Source organism: Lepisma saccharinum, unplaced genomic scaffold (assembly GCF_977018435.1).
Source record: "Lepisma saccharinum unplaced genomic scaffold, izLepSacc3.1 HAP1_SCAFFOLD_536, whole genome shotgun sequence".
In the NCBI taxonomy this organism is placed as follows: Eukaryota; Metazoa; Arthropoda; class Insecta; order Zygentoma; family Lepismatidae; genus Lepisma; species Lepisma saccharinum.
In genome coordinates this window covers 84772-106794 of record NW_028143216.1, presented here as the reverse complement: position 1 = coordinate 106794, position 22023 = coordinate 84772, and the positions used below count along the sequence as shown (strand labels likewise).

General features: G+C 36.9%; 1 protein-coding gene across 1 annotated transcript in view; it reads right to left on the bottom strand.

The window, feature by feature from the left end:
- The window catches only part of LOC145983005 (calpain-5-like), a gene marked incomplete at its 3' end in the record, with an annotated part of 106028 nt that overhangs the window by 71781 nt on the left and 12224 nt on the right, over positions 1 to 22023 (bottom strand). The window contains exons 4-5 of the mRNA XM_083116286.1: positions 14976 to 15178; positions 10472 to 10670 (exon numbers count right to left, since the gene is read on the bottom strand). Of these exons, the coding sequence (XP_082972412.1) occupies positions 10472 to 10670; positions 14976 to 15178 (402 nt within the window). The remainder of the gene's footprint in view (positions 1 to 10471; positions 10671 to 14975; positions 15179 to 22023) is intronic.

The following is a 22023-nucleotide window of genomic DNA, read 5'->3' as shown; positions in this document are numbered from 1 at the left end:
AATAAAAAATAATCACATTTTGGCTTATTATTCAACTTGTATGGCACCCAAGAACATGAAACATGTTTCATTCTCTTGAGAAATGTCCATTCTCTGAAAAGAATACTAAAGTTTGTGCCTTCTCCGCAAAATAGTGGGAGAAGACGGGGCAAACTCCAGATTTATATGTTTTTTCCATTGAAATTCGGGGTCGTGCCCCCCCCCAAATCCCCCTTCCTCGGTTCGGCGTTCTGAATTGTACACGGTTGCATGCGCTGATGTTTTAGCTGCAAAACAAATGTTATCACAAGTAGATTGCTCCCATAGTGCCAGAGTTATAACAATTTTCCTCCAAAGTGTGTTCGAATTTAAAATTCCCGCCGAGAAGCCCGGGCGAGAGAAATTTCTCTCTCTCTCCTCCTGCCCTCACTGGTTTCTGGCGTAGTGGTTGTGTTGCGCATAAAAGGGGCCTAAAAGTTGAGGCCGGAACTTACAAATGAGATTTCCTGTTCCCGTGCAGAGTTCTATAACCATATCTTTAAATAAATACATAAATAAATTTTTAAAAAGTCAATGAAGACTAAATTCTCTGACATTTCCCTGACTTTCTTTGACACCTCAAATTCCCTGACTTTTCCCAGTTTTCCAGGTCTGTCGCCACCCTGCTAATGCACAGTAAAAGACTACTATAATTTTACAATGGCCTCCTCTATTTCCTCTCATAGTCATACCATCCTCACCTTCTTTATTACTGTTGTTTTCTGATGCAAATAACAAAACTAGTTCAATAATAAAATAAAACTACACTTCTTTGCATATAATTAAGAACAAAGATGACCAGTTTTCTAGAACTTTAAACAACTCTGAAACAATTTCAACATATCTGATATAGAACATTGAAATATTTCACACTTTTCATAGATGTTTATAAATAGATACAATATCAGTAGTTGTGATCAAGGTGGATTGATTTAGATCAGGTTGATTTAAATCAAGATTAAAATCAGGTGATTACCAAATTAAACTGTCAAATAGATTTGATGTTTTGCAGGATTTAAATGATGATGGAAATATAAAAGAAACAGACGTAAATAAGAATTGGGAGCACATACGTAATGCAATAGAATCAGCAGCTAAAGAAAGTATAGGATACCATAAACCAAGAAAAAGTAAGCCATGGTTTGATAATGAATGTCATAATCTAATAGAAATAAGAAATCAGGCTAGACTTAGGTGGTTAAATAACTCTGATGATACAAATCTAAACAATTATAATAGAATAAAGCGAGAAGTTAACCGCACGTTTAGAAGTAAAAAAAGAGATTACTTGAAAAGCAAAATTAACGAAATTGAAACAAACAGCAAAAATAAAAATATCAGAGATTTATATAAAGGTGTAAATGAGTTTAGAAAGGGGTGGCAACCTAAAGTAAACTTGATAAAAGATAAAGACGGTGATTTTCTAGCTGACCCAAGCGATATTCTAAATAGATGGAAGAACTACTTTAATGACCTTTTAAATGTTCATGTAGGAGATAAATCAGAAGTAAACGAAGTCCACACAGCAGAACCTTTAGTTCCAGAACCTAACTTGACTGAAGTTAAAGATGCTATTAAAAGGCTAAAGAATAACAAAGCACCTGGCATTGATTTAATACCAGCTGAGTTAATTAAATATGGTGGAAATTTATTAATATGTCAAATTCATAAATTAATTTGTTTAATATGGAATAAAGAAGAAATCCCTCAACAGTGGAAAGAATCCATAATTGTTCCTGTGTTTAAAAAAGGTGATAAAATGAACTGCAATAATTACCGTGGAATTTCTCTACTCTCAACAACATATAAAATATTATCTAACATTCTTTTAACAAGACTAACCCCATATGCTAATGAAATTATAGGTGATTATCAATGTGGATTTAAACGTAACAGATCAACTACAGATCAAATTTTTCACATCAGACAGACACTTGAAAAAAAGTGGGAATATAATCAAAATGTCCATCAGCTAGCTATTCATTGATTTCAAAAAAGCATATGATTCGGTCAAAAGAGATAAATTATATAATATATTAGTAGAGTTTGGAAGCTTGTTAGTATGATAAAAGTATGCACCAGTGAAACAGAAAGTAAAATTCGTGTGGGTATTAATATGTCTGACAAATTTACAATTCATGATGGGTTAAAACAAGGAGATGCATTATCTCCATTGCTCTTTAATTTTGCCTTAGAATATGCTGTAAGGAAGGTAAAAGAAACTAAAGAAGGACTAAAATTAAATGGTGTGACTCAGTTGTTAGCATATGCAGATGATGTAGACTTACTGGGGGATGATGTGAATACAATTAAGAATAATGCTAAAATATTTTTCAAAACTGCTAAAGAGATAGGTTTGGAAGTTAACAAAGAGAAAACTAAATATATGCTTACAGGCCGAAGCCAAGTGTTAGGTAATAATCAAAATCTAATTATTGATAACAACTCGTTTGAACCAGTTTCCAAATTCAAATACTTAGGAGTAATATTAACAAATGAAAATTATATTAAAGAGGAAATAAAAAGTAGGCTTAATTCAGGAAATGCATGTTACTTCTCTCTTCATAAACTTTTGTCTTCTCGTTTAATATCTAAGAAACTGAAAGTTAAAATATACAAAACAGTAATTTTGCCTGTAGTATTATATGGATGTGAAACTTGGTCCCTTACATTGAAAGAGGAACATAAATTGAGAGTATTTGAAAATAAGATCCTTAGGAAAATCTTTGGACCTAAAAGGGATGAGGAGACAGGTGAGTGGAGAAGGTTACATAATTTAGAACTACATAATTTGTATTCATGTCCAGATATTATTAGAATAATTAAATCAAGAAGACTTAGGTGGGCAGGCCATGTGGCACGAATGGGAGAGGAAAGAGGAGTTTACAGGATTCTTGTTGGGAAACCTGATGGTAAGAGACCTGTAGGAAGGCCAAGACGAAGATGGAGGGACAACGTTGAGATGGACCTAAGGGAAATCGGTAGGGATGGAAAAGAGTATATAGAACTTGCTCAAGATAGGGAAAGATGGAAGGCCTGTGTTGCTGCAGCCATGAACCTTCGGGTTTAAGAAGGCTAGGGAGTTAGTTAGTTATCAATTTATCTGCAATGCATACAATAATAGCTAAGACAAACATTTTATTGGAATTTTTAAAACATAAAAATGAAGTGACAATTATTAGTACCGATGTAAAAACAAATAATAAGTTACTGAGACTGAAATATAAAACAAGAAATGTACTTAATGTCTGATACAGCAAATTAAGAAACTTTACTTCTCAGAAGCTTCAAGTTTCTTTTAATTGTTCTACAATAGTATTTGCTTCTTCTTGCATCTTTTGTTGTTTGACTTGTAAAGCATGGATCTCACTTGCTTTACGTTTCATTTCTTTTGTCTTCTTTGTGATCACATTTCTTTCTCATCTTCTGCAATGCTTCTTCGTATCTAATATGTGCACCTTTAACACTCTGGATCATTCTTTGCTTACTTCTACATTTGACACTCCTCCTACCACTTTCACTGCATCATAAACTTGCCGAATAGCCACAACAGACTCTTCTTTCAAGTTTTCTATTAAAACCTGCTTATTTACAGAAAACCCACTTTCCACATATGTATTGTCATGTGATAAAATCAAAACAACTTAATAGTGCTCCATAACTCAGAGAAGTCATCCTTGCCCTTCATGACACCTATAAAAATAGAATCTAGTGCACCAGTTTTGATTGAAAAGTTACAAAACTTTTCTTTCAATTCCTTTTCACTACTGACATTGTGCAACAATTTCTTAAACTGGTGAATTACTTTATCACCAGTTACAGCCTTCATTCTCTTTCTCCTGAGAAGTTCCTGTATCAGGTTTTCCATGCACTGAGCACATCCCATATATGTCATGTAAAATATCGAAATCTGTTAATTACATTTTAAAAAGTGCAAAATTTATGAGGGTATACACTTGGTCACCAGCCCTGGAATCACATTTAAAAACAAGAAACACACAGACAAATAGATATGAGTTCCTTGCTGAAAGATAAATGCTACAACAGCTTGGACTATCCACAGACAGGAGCATATTATAATCCCTCAGTTTTGCTTCATTGGGAACCATTAATCAATTACAAAATTTTCCCCTGAGATTTGTATTTTTTTCAAATTCCCTGAGATTTCCAGGTTTTCCAGGTGTGTGGGAACCCTGTAGGTCACCTTATACACTAGTGTCCAAAATTAAAGCAACAAACAGAAACAGAAATCCTTTCCTCGTGTGATTTATTGATCACAATATACAATCAGGTATAGTCAAATATAAAGTATAAACAAAGTAAACACTGTCACAGTATGTGTTAAGTTGTTGTTGATGAAGGAACAGTCGCAAACCACCATTGTCTGTTGTGCTGAAAAATGTATCCACCTGATCGTATTATGTGGTCAAATGGACACACGGGGAAAGAATTTCCATTTGTTGCTTTAATTTTAGACATTAGTATATAATTTTATTAATATATAGCTTAGAACCAGACAGTTAGTCTTGTTTATTAAGTGCACTTAGCACATTTATAATGTATGAGAACTAATTCTTGCTTGATTTTTTCAAGTATTTTTATAAAGGAAAATATGTTAACTGATTATAATTCGATTTATTTTCATTTTTATTTTATCTAAAGTGTACTTTGATTTATTTTTGTTAGTATTGGATAGGCTAGGCATACCAACCCAGCCAGAGGCATGGGATGGCCAAGGATGATTAAGAAAATAGGTTGGGTCTGTATAGTAGAATGAATATTAGAGATAAGATCGCAGGAATGTTCCAAAATACAGATGCGTGGTGCCTGGAAGTCTGAACCATCTGTCCAGCTCTGACTCTTTTCCCAGGAACAGTGAAAAATTTGGAAAAAAGTTGAAAAATTGAAGTAAATCGGCCGAAAAATATGTTTTTGGCACTCATTTTATTCGCACTCATTACCTTCATGAGCACTCTACCACTCGCAAATAGACACCACCACACCAAGCTTGAGTGATATCCAATAGTACTTGACCTCTACCTTCCCCTCCCCCAAGCATGCTACTGTTACGCCGCAACCCGACGGCTGCAACCCAACATGCTAGGCTTGTTTTTTCATTGTGATTTCGCTTGCTCTTGGATACACGAGAAGAGAAGATTGAATGTGCTTGGATGTTATTTTAAATTGACATTGACTTGTTTCCTTGACCTAAGAGCTGCTGACAACTGGATGGGGAGCAGCTCAAAAAATTACTGTGCTGGACTTGCAGCTTTTGTTTATGTTTATGGCGGGTCAAGCTCTTTCATCGATAAATACACCACCTTGAGAAATTAGAATTAGAGATAAGATCGCAGGAATGTTACAAAATGCAGATGCGTGGTGCCTGGAAGTCTTGACCATCTGTCCAGCTCTGACCTAGAGTTCATCAGGTTCCCATGAGTGAGCAACTCTTGGCATTGTAGCTGACAACTTCCGGTAACCGCTTTCATTCAAAAACGTGTTCTTTGTTCCCCGTAACACTTCATAAAAAAATGAAACTGTTACAGATAATCAAAGCCACATATGCCAACTGTTGGCACCCACCATGTACCTTGGATCAAACATGGCGGCCAAGACATTTTTCTGAATGATATTTGCCAAGTAAGTGTTGGCAACACTTGTCTTCAAGTGTGCAACAATCATGGCTGCATGACATCGTTTTGTGTAGGCAGAATTATGCTTTGTCATCTGCTCGACAAGGAATGTGTTATGTATCTAACATGTGTGTGCGTTATTAACCCTGTATTTTACGTAAGGTGAGTGTACTTTTCAAACTCACACCTACCCAACCACTGAAAGTTTTTGGATACAAATCGGAATGGGGCTCGCTCCCCGACACCAACTAAAGATAGTCAACCTGCTTAATGATTTGTCATCAAAGTTTCCGCAAAAGTTTACTTCAATCTTATGTGCATCGTAACTCCCGTTTCCCACTTCACACGTTTTCCTAACTGTGCCGATATCGTAATATTTGCCAAAAAAGTGTTCCGTTGGCTGAGTGACTCTTTCTCTTTCCTCTCAGCAAATGTGGAGGGGAATGGGGGGCGGCGATGCCAATTTTTTCAGCCACGATTTTCTTGCTCGTGTGTGCACAAAGGGTGATTACGGGCTAGGGTGGAAGTGGACCCCTCTTCCTTTCCTTTGATGCCTAAAATTTGGCAACCAGCCACCCCTCCCCCCTCCCAGCTCATTCTCCGTCACTGCTGTGCATGGCAATGTCAGAGAGGTAATGTGATAATTGCAGAATTCAGGTCCTATTTTCTTTTTTAATGCTATTACTGCATAGGAAATATTACCCATATTATTGTTTGTTGCATAGTAAAACGTAAAGCAAGGGTCATTTCTTTATTCTTCACACTGATGATAAAAATTCCGTCTTTGACAGTTGCGTTATCTTGAAGTGCTGAGGCTTTTCTCTTCGACCACCTGTTGCTCGAACTTCCAGCCGGTCTCCTTGTTATTATGCTTCAGCTGGCACCAGTGTTTTGTCTAGCATCTGCAAAGCTGTCGCTTTCCGATAAGAGCAATGACTCATCCACCGCGAAGTAAAAAGGCATTGTTTTAAATCTTGCAAAGCTGTTTTGATTTGAAGATAACGAAATTCAATCTCCAGAAAGAAAAACAAAAGTTAAAACAACTTCATGTTCTGCACCTTCTGATAAGCAAAACTGTAAATTTTATTTTGCATCTGACACAAGAATAAACTTTCTCAACACTCGAAGCGTGTTGGAAGGAAATGCACACAATATAATCACCGGTTTCCTTCAGAACCATTCATGTGGGAGAAAAAAAAAAGTGCTCAATGTAGGAATGGACGCTGAGATTGACTTAAAGAAACATTATTCAAGGGGAAAACGTTTGGAGGAGCGGATGTTTCATATCAGCAACATTAAATCGTCGATTAATATGAGAGTAAATAACGATCTCCCATTTTGATATCTGAAAATATGCAGGTTTCATAAAGCATGTTTTCAGTTCATTTTATGCTGATGGGCTGATCAGGACTAAATATACAGTTTAAAGTGAAATCCAATTCCAAATCCGAATGATTATCGACTGCGACGCTGTTTAATGTGTCCTAGAATATGCATTGGGTGAAAACAGAGCACAAGTTGCATGTTTCCTTTTTCAGGCTGGATTACAATGCAAGTCGAGGAAGGAGTTTGTACTGCTCCATTGAATGGGGGAGGGGGGGGGGTGACTATCAAGTTGGTTGAAGCAAAGAAAACATGACTTTTTTTTACGATGTATTTTACACAGCCGAACCAGAATGAAATTTACAGCCCCGCCTTCTTTTTCTTGTCTGGTGCCTAGAAAGGTTGTGTTGTTTCTCCCGAGAGATCTTATCTTACCAGTTAACCTTGTAACAGACAATACTCCAGACCCGTATAAAATCCAACATTCATTCTGCCTGATTATCTCCAGACATTTGCTGGCACCAGAGTGACTGGTGTCAACATTCTTTGAGTTTCGCTTGCAATAAGCAAGAGATTGTTTTCCTTTCCATAGGTCTCAGTGCAAACTGGTTTCTCATGAACTAGAATTGTAAGAATTTTCTGGAAGAGCAACGACTGTGCACAATTGAAAGAAAGTAACATTATTTTAAATCCTTTTTTGTGAAAATGTTTTCATATTCTATTTTCCTCCTCACAACATGCATCCTGTGCATAACAGGTTGTATAACTACGAGGATAAGTGGTGTTACCATCTCCTAGGAATCTTTGTGTTGGTTTGAGCTCCGTTTAAGTTGAAAATTGGTGCAAATTCCAATAACGACCCCTTCAAAATAACGACCCTTTTCCCGGGAACTGTCAAAGGTCGTTGTATCAAGAGTTGACTGTATTATCATAATTAATACTTATGTTATATATGTAGAACCTACACATTATCCGGTAATTTTCTTTGTTTATATTAACAATGTAAAAATAAGGGAGTACCTAGAATGTATAATCTCAAGAGACATATTGGTGAAGTGCATAAAGACAAAGAATTTACAGTGGTCAAGAGAATTGAAGATGTGACATGGAAGATAAATTAAGACTTTCAACTAAGCTATATTCTAATGCCTATAAACTTTCGCAGACTTGGACATCAGTAGAGAGAGCCACTTATCCCAGAACAGATTACCACTGCCAATGAAAGGGAGAAAATGCACCAATGGAATCCCAGACACATTGTTCCGGTCCGAGAACTTCAGCTGTGCAGATCAGTTGACAGAACAAGATGCCAGGGTGGGCTACAAGTCTACACCAAGATGACTCTGCAATGCAGGCAGTACAGCCTTTAACACCAACTGCATGCCTAAGCCACCCGACATCGGAGAGTTAGGAGTTGGGAAGAGGATGAACTCCGCAGACCTTCCAGATGTGACTGAAGACTGAATACAATGCCAGGGTCATACACATGAAGCAGTGGGAGCACTTGCCCAGAGCCATTCCAGAAGCAGCAGACAACAACAATGAAAGGGAGAAAGAAAGAGACAGGCAGACTTGCCAAAGAAAGACAGATGTGACCAGAACACTTAAGTCTATGGGTGCTAGGGTTACATTCTGACCTAAGCTAACAACGTGAGGCAAGAAGCAAAAGAATCGAAGTGATGTGCCACTACAGCAGACTGAAAAATTTGCTTAATTACAATTCAGCAAATTTTATTCGGGAGCAGGGGGATGTATGACCGATTTACCATTACAATTTCGGCCTTTCTTCAAACTTCCCCAAGATTTTTTTTGCTCTCTGAAAATTGACACAGCTGTCTCTAACGAACAAGCTTTCTTTTCCACGAAGCCAGGCGTGAGCTCAATCAACAAACTCCCTATCTGACATGAAAACTAGTGTGGTCCCACAATGAACTCTAATCCTCATGTCACCTTAAAAACTCATGAGCTGCATTTGGTTGAAATTGGGAAAGGCAAATGACCAACAGAAACGTGGCATTACTTCTGTGTTCCGGGACTTTAATTTTTAAAATATCCTGACAACTTCAGTGGGAAATATCGCTCACTCTCAGCGTAGACCAGTAAAAACAATGAAACCTCTGTAAACAAAAAAGCAGTCTAAGCACGGAGTAGGGACTGGGCCGATGTTGTAAAATTCCAGAGTCGTGCCAGCGAGTCTACATCTCTGACACATCAATGACAGAAGAAAAATTGAAGAATTCTGAACCCTGACTTCGCTCTAAAAGCTGTACGAAATATGTCATCAGTTCAAAAACATTAAACCAACCGGGAAAGTGATAAACTAAACAAAATTGTCAGAAGTGAAATGTTCAAAGTGAGTCTTGACAAGAAAATTAATTTGAACCTAATACATTTAACTCCCCAAATCACTTCCCTCAGCCGAAAGTTATTGTGCATTGGTGCGAACACAGCGTAAACACGGGGCGAGACTAAAAAGCCCATAGACCAATTGGATAGAAGGACAATTTCCCCCTGGTGCCGTAAGATTGAGAAAACTCGGAGGAAAAGACAGTACTAGGACGCACTCCCGCTACAGCATTCTTACCGATTAGAGGGGAAAATATTTTTCTCCTCACTTGACCAAGTTTGGACACTGCTTAAAAATTAGTTTTGTGTACTGTGCTATATAGCCAGATTTTTAAACTCATTGAGAAAAGGTGCATCGGTAAAAACAATATTAAAATAAGATATGTACTAAGATTTTGTATACAATGCCTGCCATCTGCAGTCTACGTTGTTCAAGTGTTTTGACCCAGTGCACTATGGGTAAGTGATTTTCATTTGTCAAGAAGGCGAGCGGAGAAGGGTGGTGAGACGATGTAAGTATTCGACAGCCCAGTAAATATTTTCTCCTAACATTTAAAAGTGTCCTGTTTCTTTCATATGTAACAATCATTACTTACACTGGCTTGTGATCAAAGACTGATGGTGAAAGAACGTAATATTCTTTCAGAACCGGCCGAGCTCTGGGCTGTAAACACCTACAACAATGCACCCTCACGTTCGTAGTTGTTTTTGATAAATTTATTTTCAGATTTTTTTCTGATGTGTAGTAAACATCCATGCCTGGTATCCCGGATTTGAACCTCGTTCATTCCTATTACTATAACCAGATAGGCTTCACCATAACGTGTTTACCTTAAGAGCTACACGAACGAACTGTCTGCTACATACATCATACCACACCAGCTAACCCTATGCGCATCCGCAGGCCAGTCATTGCAGATACAATGCTGTGGTGACCACAGTTTGGTTCATTTTTTACTATACTGATATATAGAGCCAACTTAAAAATATTTCATCGACCCTTCAGATTATTCAAATGAAATTATCTAGCAACTACACCGAGGGATGTACACTTAGAAAGATAAAACGCACTCAGTCATCAGAATACTCGATTATAGAATTAAACATATTATCGGAGGAGCTTATACCCCTCATTTCAAAAGGTAACTTACACTGATGGCTGCATACACAAAGGTATGGCCCATCGTTGCTAAACTATTTGCAACCAAGCTGTGCAGTTCCTCTTGGGCCTCAAGGTCATCAGCATATTGCCCGCCTTCAAGGCCGATGGTGTGTACAACACCTCCTGTGAACTCCACAAACACCTCCTGGATATTTTCAGCCATCAGTGCTTCATAGGATCCTTTCACCCTAAAATGATTCAACAGAATTACATTCATTATTCAATAATGCTAGTTTGTTTTGTCTTGCGTAGTAGTTGTGCTGTCTAATTTGTTTGTGTTTGTCTTGTGTAGAGTTGTGGTGTGTAGTTTGTTTGTGTTTTTATATTGTGTAGAGTTGTGGTGTGTTTGTGTTTATATTGTGTTATAGTTGTGATGTGTTTGTGTGTGTCTTGTGCAGTAGTTGTGCTGTCTAATGTGTTTGTGTTCGTCTTGAGTAGTAGTTCCTCCATTAATATTGGGGGTTAGGCGTAAAGCTGACAACTCTGAACTGTAAAAAGACATGTCAAGAAACAGCAATATAAGGCCATGGATGTTCCCAAGGTAAAATATTCCGGAGGTAAAATAGTCCTCCGGAGGTAAAATAGTCCCCCGTTCGGATCTCCGGGTGGGGACTACTTTGGAAGGTCCCTGGACTAAGGATAAGATCTACATTAGGAATAAGGATATTAAATTAGACACCTGGAATGTTCTGAGCCTTTACCGGCTTGGGGCATTTCAGTGTACAGTTAATAAGATATTTAAGAATAAATTAGATGTAGTAGCTGTCCAGGAAGTTAGGTGGCCAGGAGAAGGGAATTGTAAAACTAAAAATTATACTTTTTTCTATGGTGGTACTGAAAATCATAATTTTGGAACAGGCTTTTTCATAAATAATAGAATTATCTCGGCTCTTAAAACAGTAGAATTTATTAATGATAGGATATCATGTGCAGTTTTACAGGGTAGGTGGTGTAAAATTATTTTAATAAACATACATGCACCAACGGAAGATAAAGATGATAATACTAAAGATGATTTTTATACAGAGTTAGAACAGGTCTTTGATAAATTTTCTCAGTATGATATGAAAATTCTGTTAGGAGACTGTAATGCACAGATTGGCAAAGAAGAGACATTTAAACCCACGATTGTAATGGTATAAGATTGATTACTTTTGCAACCTCAAAGAATTTAATTGTGAAAAGTACCACTTTTAAACATAAAGATATCCATAAATATACTTGGTCTTCTCCAGATGGTAAAACTCATAATCAGATAGATCATATTCTCATTGATAAGAGAAGGCATACTAGTATAATTGACGTTCGTACACATAGAGGTGCTGACTATGCCAGTGACCATTATTTAGTAATTGCTAAATTAAGAGAAAGACTCTCAGTGATAAATCATAAGCAACAAAATCTAAAAGTTCTAAAATTTGATACAGGAAAGTTTACTGATGAAACAATTAAGAAAGATTACCAAATTAAACTGTCAAATAGATTTGATATTTTGCAGGATTTAAATGATGATGAAAATATAAATGAAACAGACGTAAATAAGAATTGGGAGCATATACGTAATGCAATAGAATCAGCAGCTAAAGAAAGTATAGGATACCATAAACCGAGAAAAAGTAAGCCATGGTTTGATAATGAATGTCATAATCTAATAGAAATAAGAAATCAGGCTAGACTTAGGTGGTTAAATAACTCTGATGATACAAATCTAAACAATTATAAAAGAATAAAGTGAGAAGTTAACCGCACGTGTAGAAGTAAAAAAAGGGATTACTTGAAAAGCAAAATTAACGAAATTGAAACAAACAGCACAAATAAAAATATCAGAGATTTATATAAAGGTGTAAATGAGTTTAGAAAGGGGTGGCAACCTAAAGTAAACTTGATAAAAGATAAAGACGGTGATTTTCTAGCTGACCCAAGCGATATTCTAAATAGATGGAAGAACTACTTTAATGACCTTTTAAATGTCCATGTAGGAGCTAAATCAGAAGTAAATGAAGTACACACAGCAGAACCTTTAGTTCCAGAACCTAATTTGACTGAAGTTAAAGATGCTATTAAAAGGCTAAAGAATAACAAAGCACCTGGCATTGATTTAATACCAGCCGAGTTAATTAAATATGGTGGAAATTCATTAATATGTCAAATTCATAAATTAATTTGTTTAATATGGAATAAAGAAGAAATCCCTCAACAGTGGAAAGAATCCATAATTGTTCCTGTGTTTAAAAAAGGTGATAAAATGAACTGCAATAATTACCGTGGAATTTCTCTTCTCTCAACAACATATAAAATATTATCTAACATACTTCTAACAAGACTAACACCATATGCTAATGAAATTATAGGTGATTATCAATGTGGATTTAAACGTAACAGATCAACTACAGATCAAATTTTTCACATCAGACAGACACTTGAAAAAAAGTGGGAATATAATCAAAATGTCCATCAGCTATTCATTGATTTCAAAAAAGCATATGATTCGGTCAAAAGAGATAAATTATATAATATATTAGTAGAGTTTGGAATACCTAAGAAGCTTGTTAGTATGATAAAAATATGCACCAGTGAAACAGAAAGTAAAATTCGTGTGGGTATTAATATGTCTGACAAATTTACAATTCATGATGGGTTAAAACAAGGAGATGCATTATATCCATTGCTCTTTAATTTTGCCTTAGAATATGCTGTTAGGAAGGTAAAAGAAACTAACGAAGGACTAAAATTAAATGGTGTGACTCAGTTGTTGGCATATGCAGATGATGTAGACTTACTGGGGGATGATGTGAATACAATTAAGAATAATGCTAAAATATTTTTCAAAACTGCTAAAGAGATAGGTTTGGAAGTTAACGAAGAGAAAACTAAATATATGCTTACAGGCCGAAACCAAGTGTTAGGTAATAATCAAAATCTAATGATTGATAACAACTCGTTTGAACCAGTTTCCAAATTCAAATACTTAGGAGTAATATTAACAACTGAAAATTATATTAAAGAGGAAATAAAAAGTAGGCTTAATTCAGGAAATGCATGTTACTTCTCTCTTCATAAACTTTTGTCTTCTCGTTTAATATCTAAGAAACTAAAAGTTAAAATATACAAAACCGTAATTTTGTCTGTAGTATTATATGGATGTGAAACTTGGTCCCTTACATTGAAAGAGGAACATAAATTGAGAGTATATGAAAATAAGATCCTTAGAAGAATATTTGGACCTAAAAGGGATGAGGAGACAGGTGAGTGGAGAAGATTACATAATTTAGAACTACATAATTTGTATTCATGTCCAGATATTATTAGAATAATTAAATCAAGAAGACTTAGGTGGGCAGGCCATGTGGGACGAATGGGAGAGGAAAGAGGAGTTCACAGGATTCTTGTTGGGAAACCTGATGGTAAGAGACCTGTAGGAAGGCCAAGACGAAGATGGAGGGACAACGTTGAGATGGACCTAAGGGAAATCGGTAGGGATGGAAAAGAGTATATAGATCTTGCTCAAGATAGGGAAAGATGGAAGGTCTGTGTTGCTGCAGCCATGAACCTTCGGGTTTAAGAAGGCTAGGGAGTTAGTTAGTTAGAATAAAAAATTGTATTCTTTTTAAAACAAATAGCCATTCACCCAGTGGAGGCACATAGTGGTTCGCATCTCACATTAAACTGTAGGCCCGGTCTCGATTAGTCTTTCTATGAATAAAGTGAACTTAAAAATAAAAAAAAAAAAACAAAGAAATAGCCACACTTATGTAATCAGAAATAAGGTTTTGGCACTAATATAGGAGGATGCCATCTCCAAAGGATGGCAGCCCTTAAGCTGCCTCTAAATACTTGAGTACAGTGTGGGGAGGGAGGAAGCACTTATTTGCACCCTGAGTGGGGCAATTGGCAAAATCAGAGCTAATTCACATGCTGATACGAATACAGATAAGATGGCTAATGGGTTTAAGAAACTACATCATGAGCCCTTTCCTAGGTCTTACCAAATATACTGCTAAATAAAACAACCCTCCAAAGCAAGAAAGCTTTCCTATGTTCCAAGTTTAGGAAGAAAAACAGATACAACATTCCATAGATCAAAATAATAAAAGCCGAGTAAGCATACTGAGTATTGATGACTTGATGTTTTAAGTCCACTTTATGCACACAGAGGGTAGTCAGGTCTGGACCCACAGTTTAAAGTGGGATCCAAAGCATTATGTGCCTCCACCAGGGAGGACCTACTGAGTATTGTGTACAAGTATGTAAATACATTTATGATATTCATGGGATATCAAATTTTATCATTTTTGAACATATTTGGAAAATTTTCAGCACATAAAAAATAAAGAATTTCCATTTTTTAGCACCTAGAAATCTGCTTCTTAGTAGCGAAATCAAGATTCCCTTTGACGCTGAATTACTGCATCTTGAATTATTCTACTCTTCACCAAGAATTCAGTTTCAGCCACACGAAATGAACAGAACAGAGAAGAAGAACCCAGACTTACTTTGCATATGCCTTTTCCAACAAGGAACACCAGAAAGTGTCGGGAATATCTGACCGTGTACAGATGAGGGTGCCATCGACAGTAGGTAAGAAATCATCAATCACCACGTCTATCCATTCGCCACACATAAAAAACTGAAAGTGGAAGATTCCTGTGTAATAGTCCCTGCCCTTCCAGTTCTGGTACTCGCTATCTGGACACACCTGCCGAGAATAATACTTAAGAATTAATAGTCATACAGATTAATATTTTCTTGTATATTGAGCACAGCGATATTCATTTGTCTAACCTCAAGTCCTCTACAACCTCTAATGTGAGATATGATTACTCTATACAGCGTGTATCATAACAGTGTAAACAATTTATCAGATTTATTGTTGAAAACTTATCTGAAACACAACAATGAGGCTTGTTGTATAAAAATTCGAAGATCTTAAAGTTTTGATTTCATGGGCACAACTTTTGTAAACATGGTCATTGTGGCACTGGTGTAGTGTTCAAGAAAACGACTACTTTCACAGGTGCAGAAAAAGCAGGCTGTCTTAAAGTTCCCAGACCTTACACCCCTAGACTCCTGCCTTTGGGGCTATGTGAAAGACAAAGTCTATGTGCCACTTATGCCACAGAATGTGCAACAGCTAAGACGCCCTTGCTTTGGTGGACAAGGAGTTCTTGGAAAAGGACAAGAACTAGAATTTCGATGGGATATGTGTCACATAACTCGTGGAAGCCACATTGAACATTTGTAGACATTCATAGAAACTGATTGATACATAGCAAATATTATTGTTGTATTCCATATAGTTTAGTCAAAATAAATTCTTCAAGTTGTTTACCTTAAAATGATACACTCCGTATTATGAGGTACCTTATGTATTGTGTTGCTTTTCACAAAATAATTATCTACTATCAATCTTCAACTGGCTTGGTGGCCAAATGCATAAATGATCAACTATCAATATTGCCACTCAAAGTTCCTGTGCTTGAATCCCAGGTAGGGCACCGCTGCTATTTGTGAGGGGCCCTTCATCAATTTCATAATTTCATCCCTCATCCTTTTCACTATGATTAGTAAAAAATGGCTGAAAAACAATGTTAAATAACAAAAATACAAATACTGCCCCCAAAGGCATCTCAAGGATTAATTTTTGCAACCAGAAGGAAGATGCAAGTATCTGGAGAAGGGGAAATTTACCCTCATTCCCCTCCAAATATCATAAAGAAAAATTATTTATTCCTTAACTTCGGAAACATTATCTTCATTCTGAGGAGCGAGCCTCAGCAACCGGGCGGGTCGCAGGTGGAGGATAGCATACGGTCATCAGATATTGTGGTTAGCTGCGAATACGGCAATGCCAAATAAGCAGTCCCAGACTGAGGCGGCAGTGCTAACAGGGTCTGGGGGGTTGGTTTGTGGCAGGACCATCCTCATTAAAACCCAGAAAAGCTAATTGACAGCACTGTGACATGACGAGGAAGTGCCGCCATTAAATAAGCACTGGCCCTGCTGCCTTGCAGGGAGGGGAGGGATCCCCAAAGGCTAAGGGAAGGATACCCTGACAAAGAACTAAGGGTGGGGCAGACTCAAAAGGCATGGTAAAGCCAACTGCCCTAGGGGAATAAACCCTAAATAAATCCACCCTGCGTTGGGCCAATCCCCCATGCAAGGGTATTAACGGATTCAGAGAGAAAACAGGAGCCTCGGAATAGACAGATCAACACAACAACAACTGGACTGGAAAAGGAAAATGAGAATGGGAACATGGATCATTAAAACTACATCCTCTGACAATAAAGTTCGGTGAATGATCCTGAATATCGAGAGTAGACGAATTCTTAATGAAACCTACCTTACTGTCCTTCGAAGTAGTCCCCTCCCATGGCTATGCACCGTTGAGAACGGCTGTACATGTCCTGGAAACTTTTAGAAAAGTCTTCTTTCGGGATGGTGTTCAAGACCCTCGTCACGTTCCGTTGGATGTCCGGAATATCCTCAAATCTCTGAACTTTCAAAGCGATTTTGAGGTGTGGTAAGAGAAAGAAATCTGGAGGATTCAGATCCAAATTTCTTGCAATGCATTGCTACAGAGGATGAGAGCTGGTGTGTGAGGTACGACCCTGAAACGAAATACCAAAGCATGGAATGGCGTTCTGCATCACCCTGCCGGACGAAGGTCAAGGTGCAAAAATCATGCATCAAGACGATGCATATCACTTTCTTTGACAGTGATGGCATGATCCACAAGGAATTCCTGCCGGAGGGAACAACAATTTTTCTGCCTTGGCCTTCTTCCGATGGGGTGATGCAGGAGAACGCCATTCCATGTTTTGGCGTTTCATTTCAGGGTTGTACCTCACACACCAGCTCTCATCCTCTGTAGCAATGCATTGCAAGAAATTTGGATCTGAATCCTCCAGATTTCTTTCTCTTACCACACCTCAAAATCGCTTTGAAAGTTCAGAGATTTGAGGATATTCCAGACATCCAACGGAACGTGACGAGGGTCTTGAACACCATCCCGAAAGAAGACGTTTCTAAAAGTTTCTAGGACATGTACAGCTGTTCTCAATGGTGCATAGCCATGGGAGGGGACTACTTCGAAGGACAGTAAGGTAGTTTTCATTCAGAATTCGTCTACTTTCGATATTCAGGATCATTCACCGAACTTTATTGTCAGAGGTTGTATATTAGGTAAAGAAGTTGAATTAGTACAGGAAATGAAGATACGTAAGATAGACGTAATGGGAATTAGTGAAGTAAGAAAGAAAGGAAATGGCATACAAAGGCTTGAGGAGGGATATACCTTCAGATATTCAGGTGTTGGACAGGGAAGAAGAGCAAAAGAAGGGGTAGGAATTGTAACAAGTCAGCAATATGAAACAATGGTCAGTGGCTGGGAATCAGTTAACTCAAGAATAATTGTAGTTAAATTTGATATAGAATATAAAATATCATATATCCAAGTATACGCACCAACAGAAGATGCCTCTGTGCTTGATAAGGAAGAATTTTATGTACAACTCCAGAGGACAGTAGATAAAGAAGTAATGGAGGGATGATATGTAATGATAGTGGGAGACTTAAATGCAAGAACAGGTAAAGATAAGAAGGTAGCCCATGGCAGTATGGGAAACTAAGGGGGAGAAAAGACATTGAATTAGAATGGCAAGAGATTACTGGAGTTTTGTGTAGAAAATCAGTTGCTTCTTGGAAACTCCTTCTTCCCACATAAGGAGGTACATAAAATAACCTTCCAGGATGAAGGAAGAAATGCTAAAATCATAACAGACTACATAATATACAGGGTGGTCCATTTATGATAGTATGGAATATCGCATGCAGAATGCATCCAATCAAAAAATTGCAAAGAAAAAAAGTTTGATACTATTGAGGGGGTAAGTCAATGCCGCAAAAATTTCGTCGCCGCCACCCACCCCTTAGGGGGGGTGGGGGTAAATGTGAAATTTCAAATGGAACACCCCCATTCATTTTACATATTTGGATTCCGTGTTGAAAAAGAAGTATTTATTGTTTGAAAAATTTTGTAAAAAAATTGCAACCTTTGAACATTTATAAACATTTGGTAGTTTCAGTTTCATTTTGTTCCCTTTATGTAATAACAGTTTTGGTTTCCATTGAGAACATTGCAAAAACAAATTTTATTCAAAAAATGTGTGCAAAGAATTCGGCAAAAGAAGATTGTTTGAAATTTATGTTTTTGTGTAACAATAAATAATATTAATTTGTTCCAACTCTTTGCTTTCAAGGAACATTTTCATATGAACAAGAAAATTAAGTATGTTACTACAAATTAGTTATCATTTGAGGTAAACAAATAAATGTTTAAAGGAGCAAATGTTCAAAATGATGACCGTTCTCTTCAATGCATTTCAAAACACGGTGTTTGAAGCTCCACACTGTTCGTCCCAAAATGTAAGGAGTGATAGAGGCACAAGCATCAATAATTCGTTGCCGCATGTTTTCTGGCGTTGTTGGAACAATTGTTAGAAGACAGGGTTTTGTGGACCACCCGGTATACCAGTAGTATTAGGAGAAACATAATGGATGTTAAAGTTATAAGAGGTGCTGAACTGGGTACAGACCATAGATTACTAATAGTGGACACACTCTTCACGAGACCACCAAAGCCCAGAATGAAAAAAATACCAAACAATTAAGATAAATGAGGTACAGAAAAAAGAGAAGAAGGAAGAGTATAAAGAACAGGTAACAGCCAGACTGACAGAAGGACCAGATGTAGAACAACTAGAAATAGAAGAAATATGGAAGAGAATTAAAAAGGCACTCATAAAAGCTGCAGAAGAAGTATGCGGAAAGAAAATAGTAGATACAAGAAAAAAGAAAACATCTTGGTGGAATGAAGAAGTGAAACAAAAAGTAAAAAACAAAAAGGAAGCATGGAAAAAAATATATTATATCTCAGACAGAAGAAGATAGAAGGAAATACATTGAAAAAAGAAATGAAGTCAAGAAAATAATGAAGGAAGCTAAAATAACATCCTGGGAAAAATGTTTGAAGAGAAAGCTAGAGAAAATAATACAAGGAAATTTTGGAAAGTTGTAAAGAACTTGAGAGGAAAATATGGAAAAACAATAAGAACTATTAAAGATGGAGATAAATTGATCACAGAAAAAAAGGATGTGTTGGAGGTATGGCGGAAACACTATGGTGAAAAATTCCAGAAAGAAAATAATAACCCAGAGCAGGTAGGGGTGATATATGGAAGTTCAAGACCCAGATATAGAAGGGGAAATAAAGGAACATGAATTACAAATAGCAATAGAACTGATGAAGACAGGTAAAGCAGCAGGATCAGATGGAATAAATCCAGAATTAATAAAATATGGAGGTGTGGAAATAGTTAAGAATTTAACTAAGATGTTTCAAAGAATATGGAAGGAAAACAAAATACCAAATGAATGGAGAAAAAATATCATTATCCCACTACATAAAAAGGGCAGTAGCTATGACTGTAATAACTACAGAGCAATATGCCTCTCATCAGTCGCTTATAAATTATACACAAGGGTACTAGAAAGACGTCTCAGGAAAGTGGTGGAGGAAGATATGGAGGAGGAGCAGGCAACATTCCGCCCTAAAAGGCAAACACAAGATCATGTATATACTATAAGAACGATTATGGAAAAAAGAATTGCCAAGAACAAGGACACATATCTAACTTTTATAGACCTAAAAGCTGCTTTTGATTCAGTCCCTAGGCAATATGTATGGGAAGCATTGGAGGCAAAGAAAGTACCAGTAAGATTATTGAATGCAATACAAACTGTATATAATAATCCTGTAGGAACAATTAGAGTAGATGGCGAACTCTCAGGTGAATTTGACATTGAGAAAGGCATAAAACAAGGAGACAGCCTCCGTACAATCCTATTTAACATCTTTTTAGATGAAATTGCTAAAATATGCAAACGACAAACACATAGAACAAAAACAGGTATGTGGAAATTAAGGCCAGTATATATCCAAGCACTATTATATGCCGATGATATCGTATTGATATCAGATACACCTGAGAGACTTCAGCAAGCAGTGGAAGAATGGTATGAAGAACTTAAAAGGAAAGGCATGAAGATTAAAGTAGAAAAGAGTAAATCATGTGGGTGACTAAAGAGGACAAGGAAAATGAAGCCCTGAATATAATATGCGAAGGGAAACAACTAGAGAAAGTAGAAACATATGAATACTTAGGAACCATCATAAGTAGCAGTGAGAAAATTGATCAAGAGATAATGAATAGGACAAAGAAGGCAGCATCAGCATACTATCTAATGAGTAATACTTTAGTGGGAAAAAGAGAGATCAGTACAAAAACAAAAATGCAACTGAACAACTCAATTGTAGTTCCCATCATGGGCTATGGCACAGAAAGCTTAGCACTCCAAGATAAACATCTAAGTAAATTTCAAGCAATAGAGATGAAATATCTTAGAAGAACAGTGGGGAAAACTCGAAGAGACAGAATAAGAAATTAAAGAAAACGAGAAGAGGTAAAATAAAAGAAGATAATGACTGAAGTAGTAGAGGAATGCCAGCTGAAGTGGTATGGACATGTAAATAGAATGAATGAAGATAGAAAAGCCAAGCAAGTGATGGAGATGAGGGTTGAGGGTAGAGGAGGAAGAGGCAGGCCAAGAAATACATGGGAAGATAGAATAGAAAAGATAGGACTAAAATATGGAAAAACTACGAACGAAATGAGAAGAATGAGTCGAGACCGGACGGAGTGAATGAGATGGACAGAACGAGGTACCCGACACTTAACGGCATAAGGGAAAGAAAGAGAAGAGAGAAGAACATTTTACTGCTCTAATGCAATGTAATTTACATATTCATAAACAGGGTGTACCAGAAGTCTCTGACAGATTGCAACTTACAGTTCTCTGCATTGTAATCGGGAACTCGAAAAGTTGTATTGTCTTGTCTCAGATCTCCACTTCTACACGAGATGGATATCTAGGATATTCTCATGACAAAACATCATGAGAAAATGCAGCATATTTAAAAAAAAAAAAAAAAAAATTGCCAGTGACAAAAACATATTTTATTCCATGCGTCAATGAGGTAAGATGAAACTGTTAAAAGAACACACAAAAAGAAACAAACATACAGGGCTCGAAAAATCCCGGTCACCAGGTCGCCATGGCGACTAAAAATTTCAGCCTGGCGTCTGTGATCTTTTGCTGTAATATGTACGAAATTTTGATGATTCTAAGTTCAAATTGCAGTACAGCGTAAGTTAGCAATTTTTTTTTATCATCATCAACGTTGTGAACATTCCATAGAGTTAGTAACAATTTCTTACCCTTTGTCCCCCAACACCCCATTTCCTGCTTTCTCAAATAATTTAGCGACGTTTTGAATACTGTGATGCTCAACATCTTATACAGAGTGTTACAAAAGTTGCACAACCCAAAACTTTGGAAATGTATATCATGCAAACTGTAAGAGATATTTACACCGGGTTTTCTGCATTATAAAGCCTCGTCCATCAAGATATTTTTCAA